This window comes from Lethenteron reissneri, chromosome 9 (genome assembly GCF_015708825.2).
Source record: "Lethenteron reissneri isolate LAM-NWPU_2019-01 chromosome 9, ASM1570882v1, whole genome shotgun sequence".
Lineage (NCBI taxonomy): Eukaryota > Metazoa > Chordata > Hyperoartia > Petromyzontiformes > Petromyzontidae > Lethenteron > Lethenteron reissneri.
Window position 1 is genome coordinate 1,126,644 of NC_083787.1, and position 21,917 is coordinate 1,148,560.

Consider the following 21,917-nt stretch of genomic DNA (forward strand, 5'->3'; position numbering starts at 1 on the left):
ACGGTGCTCCAAAAAATAAAAATGCTTCCTACAATTGCGTCCTCGCTTGCTCCGGATAAAATAAATACCACGTGAGATTGTAACACCGAACTCCACCTACAACCAAAGCATCCTCCGCACAACTCTCAGATTTGTATTTTCGTGGTACAGTCATACGCCGCGAATCCCTCCACGAACCGACATTAGTCAGTCGTGTTGAAGTACGGTGAACGACCCCGCCCATGGCCGACACCACGTGGGGGGGAGGGCTTCATCCAGCAGTGGATTGACAAGGGTTGTCATGGTCGATATCATGCTCTGTCATCACCAGCCGTGGTAAATCCACTGCTGGACGAAGGCCTCCCCAAGCCACCACCGTCTCTCACGAACCCAGAAATGTAACAATAGTCCACCCGGCACTTGCACGCGAATTGATTGCGTTGCTTCCATCTCCTCCATCATGGATATCCTCACGGAATCGTTTCATCCTTGGCCGCCACTCCGTTATTAGTCTTTGACCATCTGCCATCATCCTTTCTAAGCGATGTGTCCTGCCCAAGCCCACTCACTCGTCTTTAGTAGGTGGGTTTGCGCAGCACACGCTGAACGATGCCGTGAGATCGAGCGAAATGAGTATACTGTGGACGAACAAAGAACAGACAAAGATCCCCCGTGTAGCCGTGAACAGTACTGCCAGGGCCAGTGCTGTTCGCGAGTGCCAATTCAAGTCGACACGGCACACGAGGAGTGCGGTGGGCAGCACTGTGCCTGACAGCGAGTGTCTCCCGAGTGCTGATGTTGAGACACTGCACCAGGTACTCAATTAAGGCTGAGGCGACCTAGGGGAGGCCCAGGACTGGTCCAGAAATGCATGAGTGATGTTGGCTGTGAGCAGGAATCGAACTGTGGGCGCCGTGTTTGTAGCGGAGTACTTTAAGCACCGCGGCACCAGTCCCCACAGAATAAGCACACACAGAGAAGCCCATGAGATACATTTGACACCTTTGCGAAAATACGATTGGATGTGGTCCAGACACGCGTGTGCCATTCAAGCGCACATCTACAACTTAAACAAAAGAACTCTCTGTTTCTTCTAACAAATGCATCAACTTTCTTCACACGAATAAGACGGTGAAAGAACTTCATTGCTACACCCACAAACGGGCCCGTCTGTCTCTCGCCACCTTGATAACCATCGAACATGGGTGGCTGCATCTGTTGCAAATTCGCAAATGACTGTGAGCGAGAGGTTACTTCAGTATAAATTGTCTCTTTCTGAAAAAACAACGTGGGACATTCATCTGTTGTCGTCGTATTCTTGGCAGTAGCACGGCGTTGTGCAAGCGTCAGGTGAAAGCGATTTCCTTCTGAAATGAGCCTTGAAACGTCGTCACTGGTGTGATCAATCTCCTCTTCACAGCCCTGAGCCGGTGATGCTGGAAATTCCACATTCCTGTGGTGGGGGCGAGTACCTCAAGAGGACACTTCCCAATGCGGAACGATGACCTCCAGAAAACTGTTCGTGAACGAACGAACAGAGAGGGTCGTGTGGCCTTGGTCACCTTTGTTGTGTTGTTGGGGGCTGGAGTTGAGTTGACCCTCACCAACTCCTCACCAACACCTCACCAGACCTCACCAACATCTCACCCACACCTCACCCACACCTCACCAACATCTCGCCAACTCCTCACCAACTCCTCACCAACTCCCCACCATAACCTACCAACTCCCCACCAACACCTCACCAACTCCTCACCAACTCCTCACCAACACCTCACCAACACCTCACCAACTCCTCACCAACACCTCACCAACACCTCACCAACTCCTCACCAACTCCTCACCAACACCTCACCAACTCCTCACCAACACCTCACCAACACTTCACCAACTCCTCACCAACACCGCACCAACTCCTCACCAACTCCTCACCAACTCCTCACCAACACCGCACCAACAACCTCACCAACACCTCACCAATACCTCACCAACTCCTCACCAACTCCTCACCAACACCGCACCAACACCTCACCAACTCCTCACCAACACCTCACCAACTCCTCACCAACACCGCACCAACAACCTCACCAACACCTCACCAACACCTCACCAACACCTCACCAACTCCTCACCAACTCCTCACCAACACCGCACCAACACCTCACCAACTCCTCACCAACACCTCACCAACTCCTCACCAACTCCTCACCAACACCTCACCAACACGTCACCAACTCCTCACCAACTCCTCACCAACACCTCACCAACTCCTCACCAACTCCTCACCAACACCTCACCAACTCCTCACCAACTCCTCACCAACACCGCACCAACACCTCACCAACTCCTCACCAACACCTCACCAACTCCTCACCAACACCGCACCAACAACCTCACCAACACCTCACCAACTCCTCACCAACTCCTCACCAACACCGCACCAACACCTCACCAACTCCTCACCAACACCTCACCAACTCCTCACCAACACTTCACTAACTCCTCACCAACTCCTCACCAACACCTCACCAACACCTCACCAACTCCTCACCAACTCCTCACCAACACCGCACCAACACCTCACCAACTCCTCACCAACACCTCACCAACTCCTCACCAACACCTCACCAACACTTCACTAATTCCTCACCAACTCCTCACCAACACCTCACCAACTCCTCACCAACTCCTCACCAACACCTCACCAACTCCTCACCAACTCCTCACCAACTCCTCACCAACACGTCACCAACTCCTCACCAACACCTCACCAACACCTCACCAACTCCTCACCAACTCCTCACCAACACCTCACCAACACTTCACTAACTCCTCACCAACTCCTCACCAACACCTCACCAACACCTCACCAACTCCTCACCAACTCCTCACCAACACCTCACCAACACCTCACCAACACCTCACCAACTCCTCACCAACTCCTTCCCTCCATCCATCACTCCCTCTCTCTCGACGTGGCTCTCCCGTCGAGAACGACCGTTCCCCGAGCGACCGTGTGCGCATGCGCGTGGAACTTCCTGCGCACCGTACGTCGCCACCCGCGCCAACCGGAGGATGCGGGGCAGGAGCTGTCGCCCGCCCGCCCGCCCCGGAGCCGGGAGACGATTTCGTGGTGCCGCGCTGAATTAGCATGCACGGCGCGACGTGCCCAGCGCTCCGAGTGGGGGGCGCCTTTCGATTTAGCGAGCCAGCGAGCGAGCGAGCGAGCCAGCGATCTCGTGGGTCGAAGAGAGAGGGAGAGCAAATGCTTTGTGACGCAAATATCTGAGAAGCGACATCGGTGTGGGTGCTACGCGAGCCCCAAGGTCGCCCCCAAAACACCAGCAACGACTTCACTCTTTCGCGCACATCCTCCGTCTCTAAAGTACCCTCCGGTTGATGCGTTTGTTCTTTTGGTGTTTGTCTCTGTGCGTGTTGCTGCTGCTGCTGGAGTGTGTCTGGGCTACATGCGCGTCCACACACTGGCTTGGTGAGCACGCTTCGTAATTACCGATAGGGGCGGTGGGAGGGGGGGGGGGCGACTCGAGCGCTTGTGCGCAACGCGATTCGCCCCCCCCAAGTCACCATTCTGGCGTTGCGTTTTTGCCAGAGCGCGCAGCCAACCCATGGGATAGGGCGGCATCATCAGCAGCAGCAGCGGCGGTGGTGAGCGGCGCGAGTGGATCTTGAGTGAGTGAGCCAACAACGTGTTGGGTGGTGGTAAGGTGGTGGTGGTTGGTGGTTGGATTGTAGGAGGAGGTGGAGCTTTAGGGGTTGGGGAATGATGATGAGTGCTGCAACAACAACAGCAGCAGCACTAGTTTGTGTTTTCTGGTGCGACTGCTAGAAGGCAATCTGGGGGAGATGTGGAGCCGCTCCGTCTCGGATTAAGCCCCTCGCTCGCTCGCTCTCTCTCCACCCCCTCGCTCGCTCTCTCTCCACCCCCTCGCTCGCTCTCTCTCCACCCCCTCGTGTCTTGCAGGGTCCGAGCCGGCGAGTGACACGCACAGCGAGCGGCCTCTTTCGTTCTGTTTCATTTGTGAATCCGTGGTTCTGAAAATGGAATTGAAAAGTCGGTAAAATCTACCAAAAAGAAAGCACGAGGAAAAAAAGGCGGAACAAGCAATAAGTAAAGCGACACGGGTAGGTGGTTTGATGTCGTGTTCTGGTTTCAGAGCGAGATGGAATTTCCGCGGTGTTCATGCGAGCGTCGTTCGGTGCGCTTCGCCAAAACAAATGCTGACTGAATGTTCCCCGGGCTCACCGAATGCGTTTGCGTGTAAAAATAATGACGAGTTTGTTGGCGAAATGTAAATGGATTGACGATTATAATGGTAATAATTATTTTATATACATACTAATCATCATTATTATGATAAAGACATGAGAAAAAAGGTTTCAAAACTCTGTGTGCCCGCCATTTCACCCTCGGGATGCTCGAGTCGGGCAGATGCTAACGCACACAGACACAGACACACACACAGACACGCACAGACACAGACACGCACAGACACGCACACAGACACGCACACAGACACACACAGACACGCACACAGACACGCACACACACAGACACGCACACAGACACGCACACAGACACGCACACAGACACACACACACAAACACGCACACAGACACGCACACAGACACGACCAGCGCAAGCGACACGCACACAGACACGCACACAGACACACACAGACACGCACACAGACACGCACACAGACACGCACACAGACACACACAGACACGCACACAGACACAAACAGACACGCACACAGACACGCACACAGACACGCACACAGACACGCACACAGACACACACACAGACACACACAGACACGCACACAGACACGCACACAGACACGCATACAGACACACACAGACACGCACACAGACACACACACACAGACACGCACACAGACACACACAGACACGCACACAGACACACACAGACACGCACACACACACACAGACACACACAAAGACACGCACACACAGACACGCACACAGACACACACACACAGACACGCACACAGACACACACACAGACACGCACACAGACACGCACACAGACACGCACACAGACACACACACAGACACGCACACAGACACGCACAGACACGCACACAGACACACACAGATACGCACACAGACACGCACACAGACACACACAGACACGCACACAGACACACACAGACACGCACAAGGGCACGTCGTTCTATGTATTGGGCAATACCGCATGCAGTGTGTTCTCTTCTCTTCCCCTCTCTCATGAAGGCCTGCACTTCTAGCCGCTTGTTATTCATCACCCCAATTAGGCTAAGTTTAATGTCGTATTAATCGGAGTTTCTACTTATTCAATGCATAAGTCATCAGCGTTGAAATCATGCGCGGAACGCCAGTCGCGTCTCAATCAGAAGCGAGCGCTGAAGCGGAACCAACGTGGAGGGGCAATTAGCCTCGCGGCTGCTGTTGCTGCTGATGATGATTAATTTGCATCGATAATTTTGTAAATGCATCCTTGATTATTATGATTCCTTCGCGCTCTGTGTGTCTGAAAAAAAAAGTCGTTGTTAATTATAAACATATGTGAAAATATGTTTGGTGTTGAGCGGGGGTGGCAATGCATCCACCTCGTCGTGTTTCACGAATCGCGCAGCGCCGCACCGAATTCTGCCGACACTGAAACGCTCCGAGAAGTCAGACGCGCCCGTAACAGCTTGTTCCCGGTGTAAAATAACGTCACACAAATCTGGTCACGCGCACACGCGCACAAGCCTACCCGAGTATAAAACGCACATCCCTCAACTTTTGTTTAAATATACGGGAGGAAAAGAGCGCCTTATAATCCGGAAAATTGCGTCCGTATTTGTGTGCGTGAAAGGGAGCAGAGATTGGGGACAGCCAGACTCGTTTACCTGGTCCCGGTAACGGAATAACGATGCGAACCGAGAGCTGTTGGTCTCTCGTGAAAAGCCAAAATCGAGAAGAATTCTTAAGGGAACTGAAGCTGCTTTCAAAAGCATTCGCATATCACACCGGGCAACCAACAACGGGCGTGCTTTGTGTACTCTGCACACGAGCGGGCCCTGGGCTTGCAGTTTGCGAATGTCAAAAGTGAAAGCGCCACCGTGAATTAATCTCGCACGGTGCTTTTACAACTACGCTCCGTCATCAGCATCATCAGTTATCACCATTCATCAAGGTTACTCTTTAATCCATCCACCACCAGCTCACCGACCAACCTCGACATGAACACATTAAACCTTGTTGATCAACCCCACCGCCAACTCTACCCCATTCCCACCACACGAAAGAGCATCACCATCATCATCATCAGTTATCATCATTAACGCAAGATTCTGCGCCCTTCGTACACGCGGTATAAACACGACTCGGACGTGGCATGGGGGGGAGGCTTGACTGCAGTTAGAATCAAGCAAGGACGCTCTGAATGGGAGCATCTACCGCCGATCTCACATAGTGGATGTGCCGGATGGATGATTGCACTTGCGCTGCGCAGCTCGCTCTCTCTCTCACTCCTCTCTCGCTCACTCTCGCTCCTCTCTCGCTCTCTCACTCCTCTCTCGCTCGCGCTCTCTTTCTCTCTCTCTCTACATCTTCAGCCTGCGGTCCCTACGGGAGGGTCACAGGAGCTCCCGGAGTCTTTCATCCCAAGCCGGACAGACCCCTCCACCTCTGGACAATTCACACGAAGCGTGGTGGGGGTGCCCATTGTACCCCCTTGACGGCAAAGCCATGGGTCTGGCGCCTTTCTTAATTGTGCAACTCCATCTGTTCGCCTTAGCACAGGGTAAGTGCGCTTTTGTCTTCAACGTACAGCAGGACTCTGCGCCTGACGCGCGAAAGTGCACTGCGCTTGTCTGTAATTGCAAACACGACATTCTTATGCGGCGTTGTCGGTGGTGCAAAAGCACAAAAATAATACAATTATAAAACTCGACGAATTCGTCAACAACACTGCCCCGAAACGGCAGAAACGCGTTCCATTGGACGGTTGGGGCCAATTGCCCTTCTCTGCAGCAGAGATGTTGTCTCTTCATAGCGGAGATCGCCTCCCTGCTACGATCAACGGTCACTGTGTCCTATACGTCTTCTGTTGTATACGATAGTTTACTAAACGTGTGGGATTGTTATTGATAAATGTGGTGAGTTGTTACGGATGTGCACTTCCAAATTTCGCATTGCTCAACTAGAGACAGCAACAAGGTGATCTCGTAGGCAAGTCTGATAATAAGTCGCGTGCGTGGGATTTCTTGGTGGGTTTTTTGCTTAAAAGCTAAACGCGTGCAGATACATTTGAGATAAGAAAACACAAGGGCATTAATTGCAGAACAAATTAGCCGATAATGTTTTTTTTTACAAAGGCAATGGCGTCGATAACTCTACCGGCAGGTAAATATTCACAGGAATTTGTCAGAACTCCGTGTTGGTCATTAAACTCAGATAAGGTGCCCTCAATGAGTCTCGGGGAGGCGGTGGTGGGGGGGAGCGGTCGATACGGGGTTACCTGGATACCTGCAGGTCCCTTTCTCGGTGCTCGGGTCAAAAGAGACGACCTCTAATCCTCAGGGCATCGCGAGAGAGTGCCATCGATGACGATGATGATGGTGACAGCACCCGACTGGACGCGCGTCGCCATCCACCCGCTCGAGTATCAGCCGCTTATCTCCGCCAAGGGGCAATGGCAATCGCGTTAATAGATTGACTCGTACACACACAGGTGGCTTACTTGTATAGGTGTCTGTCAATGTTATAGTCACATGGTAGCACGACTAAGATGATGTATACATGAATGTTATTTTTACAAATAATAATAATCGCTTGCCTTTGTCGCTATTGTCGTCGTATTTCGGAGGCTACATGTATCTAATCGAATGTTGTGAGTCGTGTGCTATGCTATACCATCTAGTTTGTCAAGAAATGTTCTACATAGTTAAAGTAGTGAATTATAATGTATCTACAAAAGGATGGCGTCCGGTGTGTGTCGGAGACGGAGCGATGACACCGGCTCGCGTGCAGGTGCCGGGTGGATTATCACATCACGGACTCGTTAGAGACGGTGACGGATTGTGGGGGAGAGTGGGGGGGGGGGGGGTCATCCAGCAGTAGATTTATCATGGCTGACAATTAATTAGTAAAAAAAAACTCTTACGGCAGCACATTTAACAATCGTTGATGTAACACAGAGATATATGTTTTTTTTTTTGCTATTAGCACGTACAAGCACGGCTTTCTGTTGCCGTTGCCAGCTGTTAATTGCACGACACGCAACACCCCCTTTGAGCACCGTATTGTCATGCAAGCACGGTCCTTTAATATGCAACGCGTCTACGCATTTAGCATGCGCAAGCTTAACCGGCTGCCGATGGTACGTAGATACCGTGCCGGATTAACGCGCGCCTAATCTCTAACACAAGTTAGAATGTCAACATCGATCGAGATTTCTGGGGACAGAAACCCGCGGCCATACGGAGGTGGCCAGCGGATGGCCGTCCAGCAATGGGATTCGTGAACTCATCTGTGCGGATTTTTTTATTTTAAACAACTCATCCCGTTAGGTGTGTTGTGTTTTCTTCAGCTACTAGAGCTCATCCCATACGCAAACCACGTATTATACATTTGAGAAAACGTCCCAATTATTAGCAAGATCCTCGTGCAAATTACTCTTGAGACTCAGTGAGGCTGAATTAGAAACGAATCAAGATGAATTGTCATAGATTTCTGAAATTAATTAGTTTGTACTATGGAGTTAACTATTGTATTTGGTTTAGATTTATTTCCATTCAATTGGTATCCAAAAAAAATAATGATGCCAACAACTGGGCCATGTTGTTATTCAATTAAATCTACTTCAGGACAATTCCATTAACCAACATCACACAGGACAAATCTTGACTTAATGCTGTCGTGACTGCAGGAATTCATATTCTTTGGGTCTTTCGGTAAAGTCACGTAGATAGGTTCAAATTAATAAAAATTTAAATAAACAAAAAAACTACAACGTTTCGAAACGTCGTTATTTTTTTTTATTAATTTGAACCTATCTACGTGACTTTACCGAAAGACCCAAATAATATCCCACAGGAGATTAGGGTCAGTTCGCCTCCACGGCGCTGTGCGTTTCCCCTTTGAAGAAAGTTCTTCCAAAGCACCTCGGACTTCACGTGCCCGCGTGCTCCACGGTTGCTCCAGCCTTCGTGGAGGCTTCTGCTGCATCTGTGCCGCACGCATACAGTCACATTGCAAGCAAGTTGCTTTTGAATTCAGATGAGATGTCCACACTTGTCCAATGGTGCGGCTGGTGTAGTGGCGCCCTCTATGGGGACAGCAAAGAAAGACGACTCAACTGCCGAACCCGAATCATGGAAGACATTGCATTGAATGGGGGGGGGGGGGGGGGTCTAAGAGTAAAATCAGGACTCGGAGTGGCGTAGCTGTCGAGCGTGCAGGCGGTGTCACTGCACCAGGGCCCACGGGGCGGGGCTGGCTATGCACGTGGGCTGTGACCCAGCCCTGCGGAGGGAGCGGGAGTTGGTGGGTCGCACGCAGATGTCGTGGAACTCCCTTCCCGTAGGGACGTCGAGATGGTGCCATACCCTGGCTCGCCAGGAGAGCGCTGTAAAGCAAATATGGACGGATCTCCATCTGTTCCATTTGTATGGGATAGAGTGTTGCTCTCTCGCACGGATGTGTTATCTCCGGGCGCTCCAGTTTCCTACCACCTGTGTAAACACTCATTAATTGGCTGAAAACATCTTAATATATTGAGAACCGCAGAGCTTGGGCTCACCGCCTGCTTATCTGTGGTTCCTCACGCATCCGTGCATTAAAAATGTAAAGGCATTGTGAATGCAACGTGCATGAACGGTGTTGTATAAAACATGAATGATGCGATGTAAAACTGAACAAGGTGATGAATAAAAGATGTCTGCCATTAATTATCCATTGGAACATTGTCACCGTGAAGTCGGCTTGCCACCTTTTCCACTGCAGATCAACGCCAACGCAGGCATATTTCTCAGTCAGCCGAGGTCCATTCGTAAAAATATTCCGGACACGGTAACCATATCTCGTCACAAATCAATTCCTGCCGCCCAAACACAAATTACAATACCGGCTCACACCCAGACGGGTGAACACCCTAACGCGTATGAATTATTTACTGAAGTTTTTGAAATTTGGTAATTGCAACTAGATTGAAATGCAAAAATAAATCAGGGATTGCATTGCACCGTTGTTGGTTTATTGAAAAAAAAAATGTGAGCGGCTTGCGACATGAGAAGCAGTGTCCAACGAGGCTGGGCAGTGGCAATAATGGTGTTATTTCGTTATTATGTCATGATGTGTTTGAAGCTACATTTTTGCCGATACTAATACCATATCTATTAATGGCATGTTTATTTAGCCTTAAAAGCTGTGTGTTTAGTGGCCTGCATTAGGCACCGCTTATTTTTTCACCGCTCATTTTCTCCAACATATTTTCGTAACAGGGGAGAATTAATTTTATGCCAGTGCATATATTTCAATCTTTCTCAATCCGTGAAATGTATAAATGTTTTTTCGCGTCGTAAATTCTTACGGACTGCGTCGGCGACAAATATACGGTGGTTAAGGCTGAAGCTTGTGTATGCGGTACTGTTTTTTTTATTATTTTAACAACCAAAAAAATCCAAGCCGCTGCTAAATGTGACCACTCCATGGATTTAAGTGAGAGCCAGCTGGGTGCAATCCATTTCAGGTGTGTCCACCACAGCTCACGTCAATACACGACTGGAGAGAGCCCCCTATTTAATTACATCTATTGACCACACCTGGCACTTAAAAGTTGAAAAACCCGGGACAAATTCACTCTGCTATCTCCTAAAAGACTCCAGGACTGAACGTTTCTGTAATTTAATGGCGTACCATTGAGCACGATGAAGAGGCTACACGGACAGAATCGCGCGTGGGAGTCTTGACAATCTGCCGGCGAGAATTGTTTCCGCAACAACAGTTGTCAACTGCGGAACATTTCCGTTTATTGGGAGAAAATCTGCGAGAGATTAATAGCCTAGTGTGAACATTGTACCAGGAGCTTAATTTTTCACCAAATATTTTATCGGTCAGTGCGATCACCGGAGTAGATGACACGTGACTTGTAAGTGGCCACAGCGGTAGCCACAGATATCCTGTATGCAATGTGCCGGACAGCCGGACTGAAACGCAGCCCCAGATTTACCACCCGTTGTCTGTCCCCACCATCAGCAGGCATGTTCACCGAGGTGCCCCAGGACGTGATGGCAGTTGAGGGGGACGACGTGGTGCTCATATGCGCCTATCAGGGCAGCGGCCCCACCTCGCACTCCATCGAGATGCAGTGGTGGCACATGCGCGGGGAGCCCTACCGCGGGGGGCCTGCCCCCAAGGCCCTGCTGCCAGCCACCAGCCCCGCTCGTCCCCAGGTAGTCACGCGGACAGCTCCCCGTCGAGGCTTCAACACAAGCTGCGACGCCGCATGGGTGGCGGTGGTGCACGAGCATGCATAGCAGAAACGTACTGAACACTTTCGTCAATGACACTGCGCTCAAATTATATATGTCCATAAAACGCAATGTTTTGGACAACAGCCCTTCATATTTTTATGAAAAATGGACATTTTCCTTAACATGCTATATTTTTTCCATTGTGGATGAAGGCGTTTTACCTTGCTGGGATCTTACATTTGCACCGGTGTGCAGAGGTGTGCGTTTGAATTGTGTTTTAATGCTTTCAGTGGATGTTCCTCATAACCAACATGAACAGACTTTCAGTATGAAGAGATGCAAAGTTGGCAGCTTGCCTGAGCGCCTCCTGCTACAATACAGATGTTCGTCCATCTATACATCCAGAACAAATATTGAATTTGCAAGTAAAAAATGTTTATTTTACAAACAATTGAAATTCACTTTTTCCCTTGCCACAGACATCCAAGAACAGCGACGCGACTAAAATTAGCGTGAGTACTTCACAACGACGTCTTCCTCCCCACCAACCCCCATATCGACATTGCCGCAGCCACAACGGTGCATTTAAAAGCCATGGGCCCGAGGTTTTGTGGGAGGCAGCCAGGGAGCACGGAGGGGAATCGGCCTCGACCAACGCGGAGGATTTGCAACGGCAGCTTTGCTATTGGCCAGGAGCGAAATTCGGGGTGCCCCCTGGCACCTTGCACAGGTGTCATTCCGTGGGAGTGCTTTGAATTAGCCAATGAGATTCCGAAGTTTGGATTGTGCAGGTATCCCTCGATTTACGAAAGGGTTGCGTTCTTAAGCAACAACAAAAAACGCGTTAAATGACATTTCGTGAATTAATTTAATACAAAAAATGAGGAGTGTGTTTCGGACAGTCATTCCAACTGTACTCCAAAGCCGAAACATATACACCACCTATATCGCTATTCGCAATACAAAAACAATAATAATAATAAACATAAATAAGAAATCGATTGAATAATGATCACTGTAATAGAAAAATTAATTAACTTTTTCAGGAAACTCACAAAAAAATCTGCAAATTGACAATGACTGTGAAGCGGATGTGCAGGCGTCGCTGTTGCACTGCAGGGACACCGCGACGCTGGATGAGTGACGACGCAGCCTCCTTGTTTGATGATCCCATGGCACGTGCCGTAGTGAAATTTCGTGATCGCGGAAATTCGATTTCACTAATCAAAAAGTGTCTATCATTTATCAAATGCGTGAACGAAAAATGTTTGTTAAACCGAACATTTGTAAATCGAGGGATACCTGTACTGGGGCGGCCAGACCAGGTGCCCCATATTTTGAGTCAATTTTTATTGATTCTGTGTAAATCGATTCGAAATGCAAAATACATAAGTAATAAAATATATTAAAATATCCACTTATTAAAAACCACGAAACTGTAATTTAACAATTTATAGCATTAAAATCAGACACATTTCTGTAGTTACAAGTGCATGCTGTTAACTTGGAAGGTGTAACAGCCCCCCAAGCCTAAGTCTAAGAATCGTGGCGACGGGAGGCGGCGGCGACGACGGCTGCGGTGTCGTCACGCAGGCCGTCAAGGTGATGGGGAGCGACATCTCCAACTACCTGCGGCTGTCGAGCGTGCGCCGCGAGGACGAGGGCCTGTACGAGTGCCGCGTGAGCGACCGCAGCGACGACAACACCCAGGAGCACAAGGCCCAGGCCACGCTGCGTGTCGACTTCCGCCTGCAGGGCGACATGCAGGTAGAAGCCCCCCGCTCACTCGCTCGCCACTCAACCGGGGGGCCTCGCTAAGATACAGACACCAATGGACACTTAGCGCCAGGTGAGAGTGGTAGGGAACTAGACTGATGCAAACTTAGCACCAGGTAAGAGTTTCCTAGACTCTACCTACCAATCGCCCGTACGCCTGGGACGAGGGGGTACGGACGACAGACACAGGCCACCTTGTGCCCTGCCTTCAGGCTGACATGGCAGGGGTAGCCTGACTCACGTGCAGGTGTAGCCTGACTCACATATCATATCGTCTTTATTATCAAACAGCAGTGGCTAGCCACCAGGACATCTAGCCAGCCCCGCGTAGTGAATGCTGACGAGGCTGAGTCGTTGAGTCTGTGTTTATTGAGGGGGCGTTACACTACATAGTTAACAATGACTCCATTTAGATTAAAGTTAATTATTACGCTCACGATACATGTGTGTAAAATTATCTTATTTACAAGTATAAAGACAGGTAGGCCATGTTAGGTAGAGATTACAAATGAGGCAATGCAAATGAGTTGGAAAAAAATCATCCAAGACTTACGAACTACAGAGACAGACAATGCAATCAATATAGGAGACTTGAAGCACAGTCGATACAAACAATGCAAAGAGACCAGAATATGCAAGACGGCTATTACCAGTGAGACACAAATTACATACAACAGAGATAGTGCGAACAAGTGAGAAGTACAAAAACAACAAGACAAAAAAGAACATATATTAAATCAAATCACAACCTTGAACCATGCCAATGCATTAGGCAGTCAATTGTCAATTTCCTGTGCACTTTTAGTGGTGACCGTTTAATCATGGTTGGGTTTGGTCTTGGGGAAATGTGTTCAGTGATATGAGACTCTGTGTGCTGGCTATAATTGGGGCCAATTGCCGCGAGTTCTTTTTTGCGAATAATACATCGAACTGATGTGCAGTTTTAATGGAAAATATCAATGGTGTGTTACATAAATCTCCTGCCATAGCCGATATGACAAATGGAACACATGGCACATTTCCACGTGTGTCTAGTAGCGACAATGGCAATATGCATATCCTGATCACCGTTTAAATTACCTCCCGGTGCCTCTTGCTACATTACGTACATTGGAGGATGCAGATTTATTGTTCTTAAAAACAAACACACCTGTGTTTGGAGTTTAACTCACCTGCGTGGTTCACAGCGTTCACAAAACCGACAGAGTGGCGGGCGGTTTCGGCTGGTGCGTTCCAAATTTACGATCAGCGCAGCTCAGATGGAAAACCCCACGCCACATCTACGCAGCTCCGCATAACAACAAAACCCTGCATCGTCCAAGTTGTGCCGTGCTGCGCAGTGTCCCGTTTCGTACACGCATGTCGCGGGGGGACTTCCTGTACGCATGATATGATTCGGCATGCTCTAACAATGGACGTTGATTATATTTGGCATGTAACTAAACATTTAACAGCATCGAGGGCACGCAGCTAATCACCGACATGTGTGAGGTGAGGCCTACATAGGTAGCGGGCATGTCATCATTCACCCATCCCAGTGGTTTGATTCAGCATCGTGATTCGAGTCAAGAATCAGTTTTCTTTTGTCTCGTTTTACTGACTCATTGATCTGGTTTCACCTTTTCACCGCGTTTGTACAGTTTGCTCCACTAGCATGAATGTAACGTGAGCATAACAAGTACATATATTTACATAAATTAGAAATGCAATTATAAATATGTCAATTGACGCGTGTATATGTGAATCGTTACGTTATTACATGCCTAATAGCCAGACTTGTGTGCTGAAAATACAGAATCAGAATCTGTATTTATCCTGGACGAATCCGATGAGATATAAAGATATTTTTTTACACATGTCCAGCAAGACGATGGTCCTGTCCTGTGCAGATTACAAGGCAAACATTCATAGCGAAAACACTCCACACGCTCGTCAACAACACTGCCCAAAACGAAAATAATGTCAATATATGATGACATTTCAGGACCATGGACCCTCCTCATAGCACATCAGCAGACAGGCCAGAGAGCGAGAGACAGTAAGGATGAGAGAGATAATGAGGGTGAGAGAGATAGTAAGGGTGAGAGAGATAATGAGGGTTAGAGACTGCACTTAACATGACGGAGCCTGATGAGAACAAAATAAAACATTCTTATTACCAGTTTGTAAATATCCCTATACATAGTTGCACTCTTAGTAGCTATTGAGTAGCACACAAACCTTCAATGCACAGAGCGCTTCGACTACGAGAACCGCGCAAATGCCGAATGGACTTTGCGCCATTCTTCCAGCACAATGCCGTCACCATACCAAACGTGCGTACTTACACGTGTTCGCCAAGCGAATATCCAAACGCGTGAGCGCATCATCATCGTCATCATTGTGGCCACCATCCTGAGTGCACGGCGCGCGCGATATGCACAATGTACACACGGACTGCGACGCACACACGCGCACACGCGCACACACACGCGCACACACTCACACACACTCACACACGCGCACACGTGCACACTCACGCGCACACACTCGCACACACTCACACACGCGCACACAATCACACACGCGCACACACTCACACACACTCAGACACGCGCGCACACACTCAGACACACTCCCACACACACACGCACTCACATACACACTCACACACGCGCACACACTCGCACACGCACACACACACTCACACACGTGCACTCACTCACATACACACTCACACACGTGCACACACGCGCACACACTCACACACACACTCGCACACACTCTCACACACGCGCGCATATAACGGGGGCGGCAAAGCCATGCGACGACAACAAAAAACGCGACACAAAAGCAAGCCGCATGCGTCAGCATCACCGTGCAGGTGGCTTGTTTCTCAATGTCCTCCGCTCGCACAAGCACGCTCCGGAGGCTCGGCCGCTCATCCGCGGCAACCCCGCCCTGGGCAAGAGGCAGGCGCACGCCACTCCGCCCGCGCTGCGAGAGGCGGGCGGCCACAAGCGGCAGCAGGCGAAGCCGTCGTCCTCCACGAGCGCGCCCAGCCAGGGCCAGCCCGCCGGGAGGCGGCAACCCACCGGTGGGTGAGAGGTCCGCAGCCCTTCTTACGAGCTACACAATTGTTTTCGATGTAAAGCTTCTTTCGTGACTGCAGGGATTCATCTTCTTGGTTCTTTCGGTAAAGTCACGTAGAAGGGAAGTAATAAAATAATAAAAAATGAAACATAATAAAATAATTCTCACGACGTTTCGGCCACAACGGGGAGACAGGTCTTCGCCTGAGGACGGCTGCTTGCGTTGTGGCCGAAACGTCGTGAGAATTATTTTATTATGTTTTATTTTTATTATTTTATTACTTCCCTTCTACGTGACTTTACCGAAAGAATCAAGAAGATGAGCTACAGAATGTTCTCCTTTTTAGGTGGGGGCTAGGGTGGGCACGGTGTGTGAGTGTGTGTGTGAGTGTGTGAGTGTGTGTGAGCGTGTGTGTGAGTGAGTGTGTGTCTGTGTGTGTCTGTGTGTGTGTGAGTGACCAAGTGTGGACGTCAAAAGTGTTGCGCCTTTTTACGTACAACAATAGCGGGATGTCTCGTAGAATAAGAATAGCATCTCGCAAGGCTAACAGAGGGGAGACTTCTATGTCAATGCATTGTCCAGAGCGGTGTAGTATTAAGGAACTGACAAAATATTGAACTTTAAATGGCCCGGGAAGACTTACAGGTTTCCCAGGACAGCTAAGAAGAAAAGCAGGAGAATGACAACACGGCATGCGGTCCCAGCAGCTCAGTGCGGCTGACTCTGGTAGAGGTTAAACCGTCTCCCACTATGGCATTCTGACAATTTTAAATCCCCCCCCCCCACCCCACAGAGTACACGGAATGTGCAGAAATTCCCAGAAACAATAATCCTAAATAAATGAATACACCCAACTGACATGTTTGTGTCTGCGCTATTGTTGAGCTAAGCTAAAAGACAGGAGATGTGTCTGCATATTTGACAGGGCATTTCCGAGTTATTCTTAGCACAATATTTTAAACATTTTATTTATATAGCTCGTTACCTCATGCCTGGAAACCCCTTAATAGGGCAGCACCAAGGCTCTAATAAGGTCCAGTCCCCAACTCTTATGTCACCGTTGCTGTGTTTGCATCTTTTACTTTGTCTCACCACGTGTGACAAAAAAAATCAACCTAAGCATTCTCACGAGTGACTCACACAATGCGGCTAAAATCACTCCTTCACCACACCTCGCCCGGAGCCATGCGAGTGCCTACGCGGCACACGCTCCAAGCGGGGTGTGAATCCCACCGTGACCTCCGAGCTACCCCTGTGCCCTGGGAAAGTGGACGGCACTGGCCAGTACTGCAAGCGACGTGGTCAGCCGTGCTCAAGCCAATTATATTCAACCAAACGGGCCAATGACACTGGGCAGTTGCCAGAGGTGCCCTTCCCCGTGGGCACAGCGACGTGACGCTGTTTGTGAAGACGGGTGGATCCAGCCTCTGCTAATTTTAGCATGAACAAAGTAGGTCAGGCCTCATTCATTGTAAGGTATACGGGAATGTGGCTTTGCGTGTGTGATTGCTAGAGCATGTATTTTGCTTTCAGACTAATTCATGTAAGGAGTAAATACTAAACATAATAATGAGAATATGTGATGTGAACATCAGTGAAGAATTAAAACTAATCCATGTTATTTCTTATAACACGCTCAGTGAACATGCTGGGTGGGCAGTAAACTGTGCGTCACTATGTGTATATCAGGATTCTGCTGTGGTGGAGTAGTTCCCATACTGGACTTCAAAGCCAGAGGTCGCCAGTTCAATCTCCCTGCGCAGAAATTTGGAACATCGGTGCAGGTTTCTTAAATGTCTGCCCCCACCAACCTCTGCCCACCAAGCAGTATGAATGGGTGCCACCACAGTCGGTCAAATGACACGTCACATGCGGTTGGGTCACAGTGTGGATACTCCTACGTCTTCTAAGATGTCTGTCCAGCATGGAGTAGTAGGCCAAAGGTTTCCTCTTGAAGCAGTGATCGAGCTCCCTTCAAGTGGGGTGGGGCCTTCCACCAGAAGTGGTGGCACCAAGCAATTGGAGCGCTCTAACCTTAACCAGAAATATTTTGTTTACTTTTTCGTGATGTCTGCTGTGCAAGTTGTCTTGGGAGCGTGTTGGATGGTCATGGTGCCGCAGGTTCACTTGTGTCTTGTTTTTGGCGCAGGCAGTGGGGGCCCACGCTGGGCCTTGAGCGGGTTCACACTGAGTCTGCTGTTAACACTCCAACTTCTACCTTTCTGAAATCTGCTCAATCCCTGGAAGATTAACCCCCCCCCCTCGGCACTCCTCCCTAGCACTCCCCTACACTCCAAAAAAAGATCACACATCCCCCACTCTCCCCGTCCTGAAGATTACGACAATCTCCCCCCGATGACGTCTGCGATCAGAATAAAAACTTGTTAGAACGTTTGCTTGATTTATATTATCTAAAACACTTCGCCCGGGTTTAGACAATACTATAAGCCATTAATAACAGTATTATTAAATAATTGTACCGTGTCAAAATAGGATGACTACAAATTTTAACCGAATGCCCGGTTGTGTTGCATGTGGAAAACATTTATCAGTTGGGCTTCGAACATGTAAGCCTGTTCATACTACACTGGCGGGGCATGTGTCACACGGCGAAAAGTAATTTGAGAAACAAAAGATATTTCTCTTCTTTAGGAATGTACATACTTGTGAATCAAATTGTGTCATCACTTTCAGTGCACTTAATAGTTGAACATCGAAATGAAACCGAGAGATACGTTTGCCGAGTCTTTGATTTTTTTTACATATATATCTAGAATGCTGTTGTAAAAGGAGTACGTGGATTAGAGTCGTTGATTATTGATATTCATTACAACGGGCCATGTGTTTATTGATGAAAACGTCAATGGTATTGAATTATGGACAGGGTGAAATTTCAAGAGTGGAATGTTAAAAAAGTGTAACGGTCAGAGCGTTTGTAATGTGCTAAGAGTAATTCCACATTTTACAGTGTTGAACAAAAGGATTGCGAATAAACGTTTGGCGGACATATATCCGGAGGGTATTATTGTATCACATTTCTGCATTACAGTTGCGATAAAATGGTTCACCGTATATAGCCTAATAAAACAGTAAAACACTGGATCACGTAAAAAGGAATATCGTGTAAAACATTGAAAAGTAATTAAACACTGAAACGTATGATGTTGCACGAAATTGCACACACGTTACATTTCAATCACATCATCAAAAATATAAACTCAAGTGGCTTCATTGTATTGCTTCTCAAATATATTTTAAAAGGCATTTATAAGTGACGAATTTACCGAAAATTACAGCACATATGGGATTAATTGGTTTTCCACTATTGGAATCATTTTTTACATATGTTATTTACAAATATGTTAATTTAGTCAATGCCAACTTCAACAGTAAGATCAGTGCTGTATATCAGTGTAGATACGAACCACATTACCGCAACAAAACATTCAGCGAACAAAACGGCTGCTTGCTAAGAAACTCAGATGACAGGGGTGATGTTATTCATGCAGCTGTTCCATATCCTTGGCGTTGCTGAAATAACCACTGAACTGCACCTAAACGCTGTCGGGGAAGAGAGCTCATCGGTACGTACACATGTGTTTATTCTTGTCTGCACTGTGTCCGTCATGAGTGGCATGATCATAACAAAAACATCTGGCATCTCCCTCGGCGCAGCTCAGACACCTTCATGCGGCACTTCCCGTGTGTTGTTATTTTACGAGGAAATGACGTAAATTCATCGGAGATAGCTTACCGCTTTAATTTCCAGTTGGACACCGAACAACAACAACATATTTGTGGACAAACATTAAAAAACATGTGAACGTTGAGAGAGTTCGTGTAAATAAATAAAGAACAGCTTCATCCGAATATTGCAAGCTCTGTAAAAAAAGACACAAACGATGTATGTGGGATTGTTACGTGAAAAATGTATTCGGTTTGATAGAATGAATTTATTGGATATATTAGTCTTACGCTTATCTGCACAGTAACAGGTGTTTTTTGATTCACCTATATCTAAAATGGAACCTTTTTCATTTATTGTCAATTTAATGATTCATTTGTAACCTTTAACGGCAGTCGCTTGTGTATATTTAATCCAAAATAAGACTACTTATTTTGTTTTGCCTGGTAAATTCAACAGCACTATTTTAATGTATTTTTTTACGTGGTGCACTTCGCTTACAGGTTCCATTAATTTCGTCTAAGGATGTTCATTGTGCTTGTCAAACACTTTACAATGAAAATGAACTGAATGTATTGTAACCTTGCAATGCTCTTAAACCCAGTAATGCTTCATTACGTGTATTTATTTATCGCATCAGAGTGCACCACCACCAGTCTTTCAAATGTAGCTACCGGTATATAAATTATTCTAAACTTGTACAAGAACCAATAAAACACTTTTTTCTGCATTATTGGTTTTTGCTGCATTAACATGATTAATAGATATAGATTTTTTTTTCATTCGACATCTAAGATATTCTTGTTCGTGCAGTCTGCACCAGTCATCGTGTGTATTAAAGTGTAAACACTTTTACGATTTAAATAGCATTACACCAACTGCAATGCGATATTGTAGCACGTGACCTGGTGCGAGATATCGACTCGGGTTCGCCCCCCCCTCCCCCCACCTTCGTGGCTCGGTGGCTGAGCCCCTCCGGCCCGTGGTTCCCGTTGCAGTTGCACCGCCTGCACACTCGATAGCTCTGCCACTGCACATTTGTGAATGACCTTCAGATTCATCCGCACCTCTGACTTGTGTTAGCCACTCGCTGCACAATTCTGCGCTATTCGAACTTATTGTTGTGATACTAATAAATTCATTTTTATAGCGTCATTCATGCAATTGCATCCCACAACGCTGCACATCAACTGTCCAGTTCCGTACACAGATAATACAAAAACAAAACCCAAATACTTAGCAAATAAAGAAATGAATACATAAATAACGATAAGAAAATGCACGTAATAAGGAAAACAATAATCGCGGAAAAAATAAATAAAAATAAATAAATCCGTTCGGTCTCCATACCCCAGACCACAATCCCAACATTTCGCCGGATTTTGGAGAACCTTCACTGGGAGGGGTGGTGGAGTGGCCAACAAGTTACGAGCCAGTTGGACAATCATGTAAATGCCTATTTCCCAGCGTATGCCAGGACAAATAAATAGGCTTTAGTTCAGCTTTGAATAAGTTAATTGATTTGATTTGTCGGATGTGTAGCAAGAGAGTGTTCCAGACTGTGTCTTCTTCTTTAAGTCGTCTTTGGAAGCTGTTAGGCCCAATCTCAAAGCTGCCATTCAGGCGACGACCGCAGGCATGCACCAAGCAGCGCGGCGACTCAGTAGTGAGCTCCTGGTGGCAACTTCACGAACTGCTGCTGTCTCTTCTTTGTATCACAACGTTTCAGCTCATGGAAACGCATTTCATTGTTGCTGGAGTTTTAAGAGTGCCTTTAATGCCCAAGATATGCTGGCCCAGTATGATTGTGACACCTGATTGCAATCTTAGAGGAGACAATGATGGAAAAGTTATATTCAATCCACAGCAAAGAAAATGTTTCCTACCCCTGTTTTATATATATACTCTGGACGTTCATC

The 21,917-nt window shown here is 47.8% G+C and overlaps 1 protein-coding gene across 10 annotated transcripts; it reads left to right on the top strand.

Moving 5' to 3' along the window:
• Nucleotides 1-3,522: 3,522 nt before the first annotated feature.
• LOC133340402 (V-set and transmembrane domain-containing protein 2B-like) lies at nt 3,523-19,679 on the top strand. 10 transcript variants are annotated; one of them, XM_061548585.1, is made up of 8 exons: nt 3,523-3,669; nt 3,962-4,122; nt 6,606-6,793; nt 11,251-11,444; nt 11,945-11,977; nt 13,059-13,232; nt 16,105-16,328; nt 18,463-19,679. In XM_061548585.1, exons 3-8 carry the CDS (start codon nt 6,739-6,741, stop codon nt 18,563-18,565), a joined length of 783 nt encoding a protein of 260 aa, XP_061404569.1. In that variant the 5' UTR covers nt 3,523-3,669; nt 3,962-4,122; nt 6,606-6,738; the 3' UTR covers nt 18,566-19,679. The 10 variants fall into 10 exon arrangements, with proteins under 10 accessions (XP_061404569.1, XP_061404568.1, XP_061404573.1 ...); XM_061548584.1 differs by having other exon boundaries at nt 3,530-3,669; nt 11,248-11,444; XM_061548589.1 differs by having other exon boundaries at nt 3,530-3,669; nt 11,248-11,444; nt 18,467-19,679.
• Nucleotides 19,680-21,917: the final 2,238 nt, after the last annotated feature.

What these genes read in the sequence shown, in the direction of transcription:
- LOC133340402 (XM_061548584.1), top strand. Translation starts at nt 6,739, where the DNA reads ATGGGTCTGGCGCCTTTCTTAATTGTGCAACTCCATCTGTTCGCCTTA. An exon ending in GCGACGCGACTAAAATTAGC is followed by an intron (nt 11,978 to 13,058) that starts GTGAGTACTTCA and finishes GTCGTCACGCAG; the next exon opens with GCCGTCAAGGTGATGGGGAG. An exon ending in GCCTGCAGGGCGACATGCAG is followed by an intron (nt 13,233 to 16,104) that starts GTAGAAGCCCCC and finishes ATCACCGTGCAG; the next exon opens with GTGGCTTGTTTCTCAATGTC.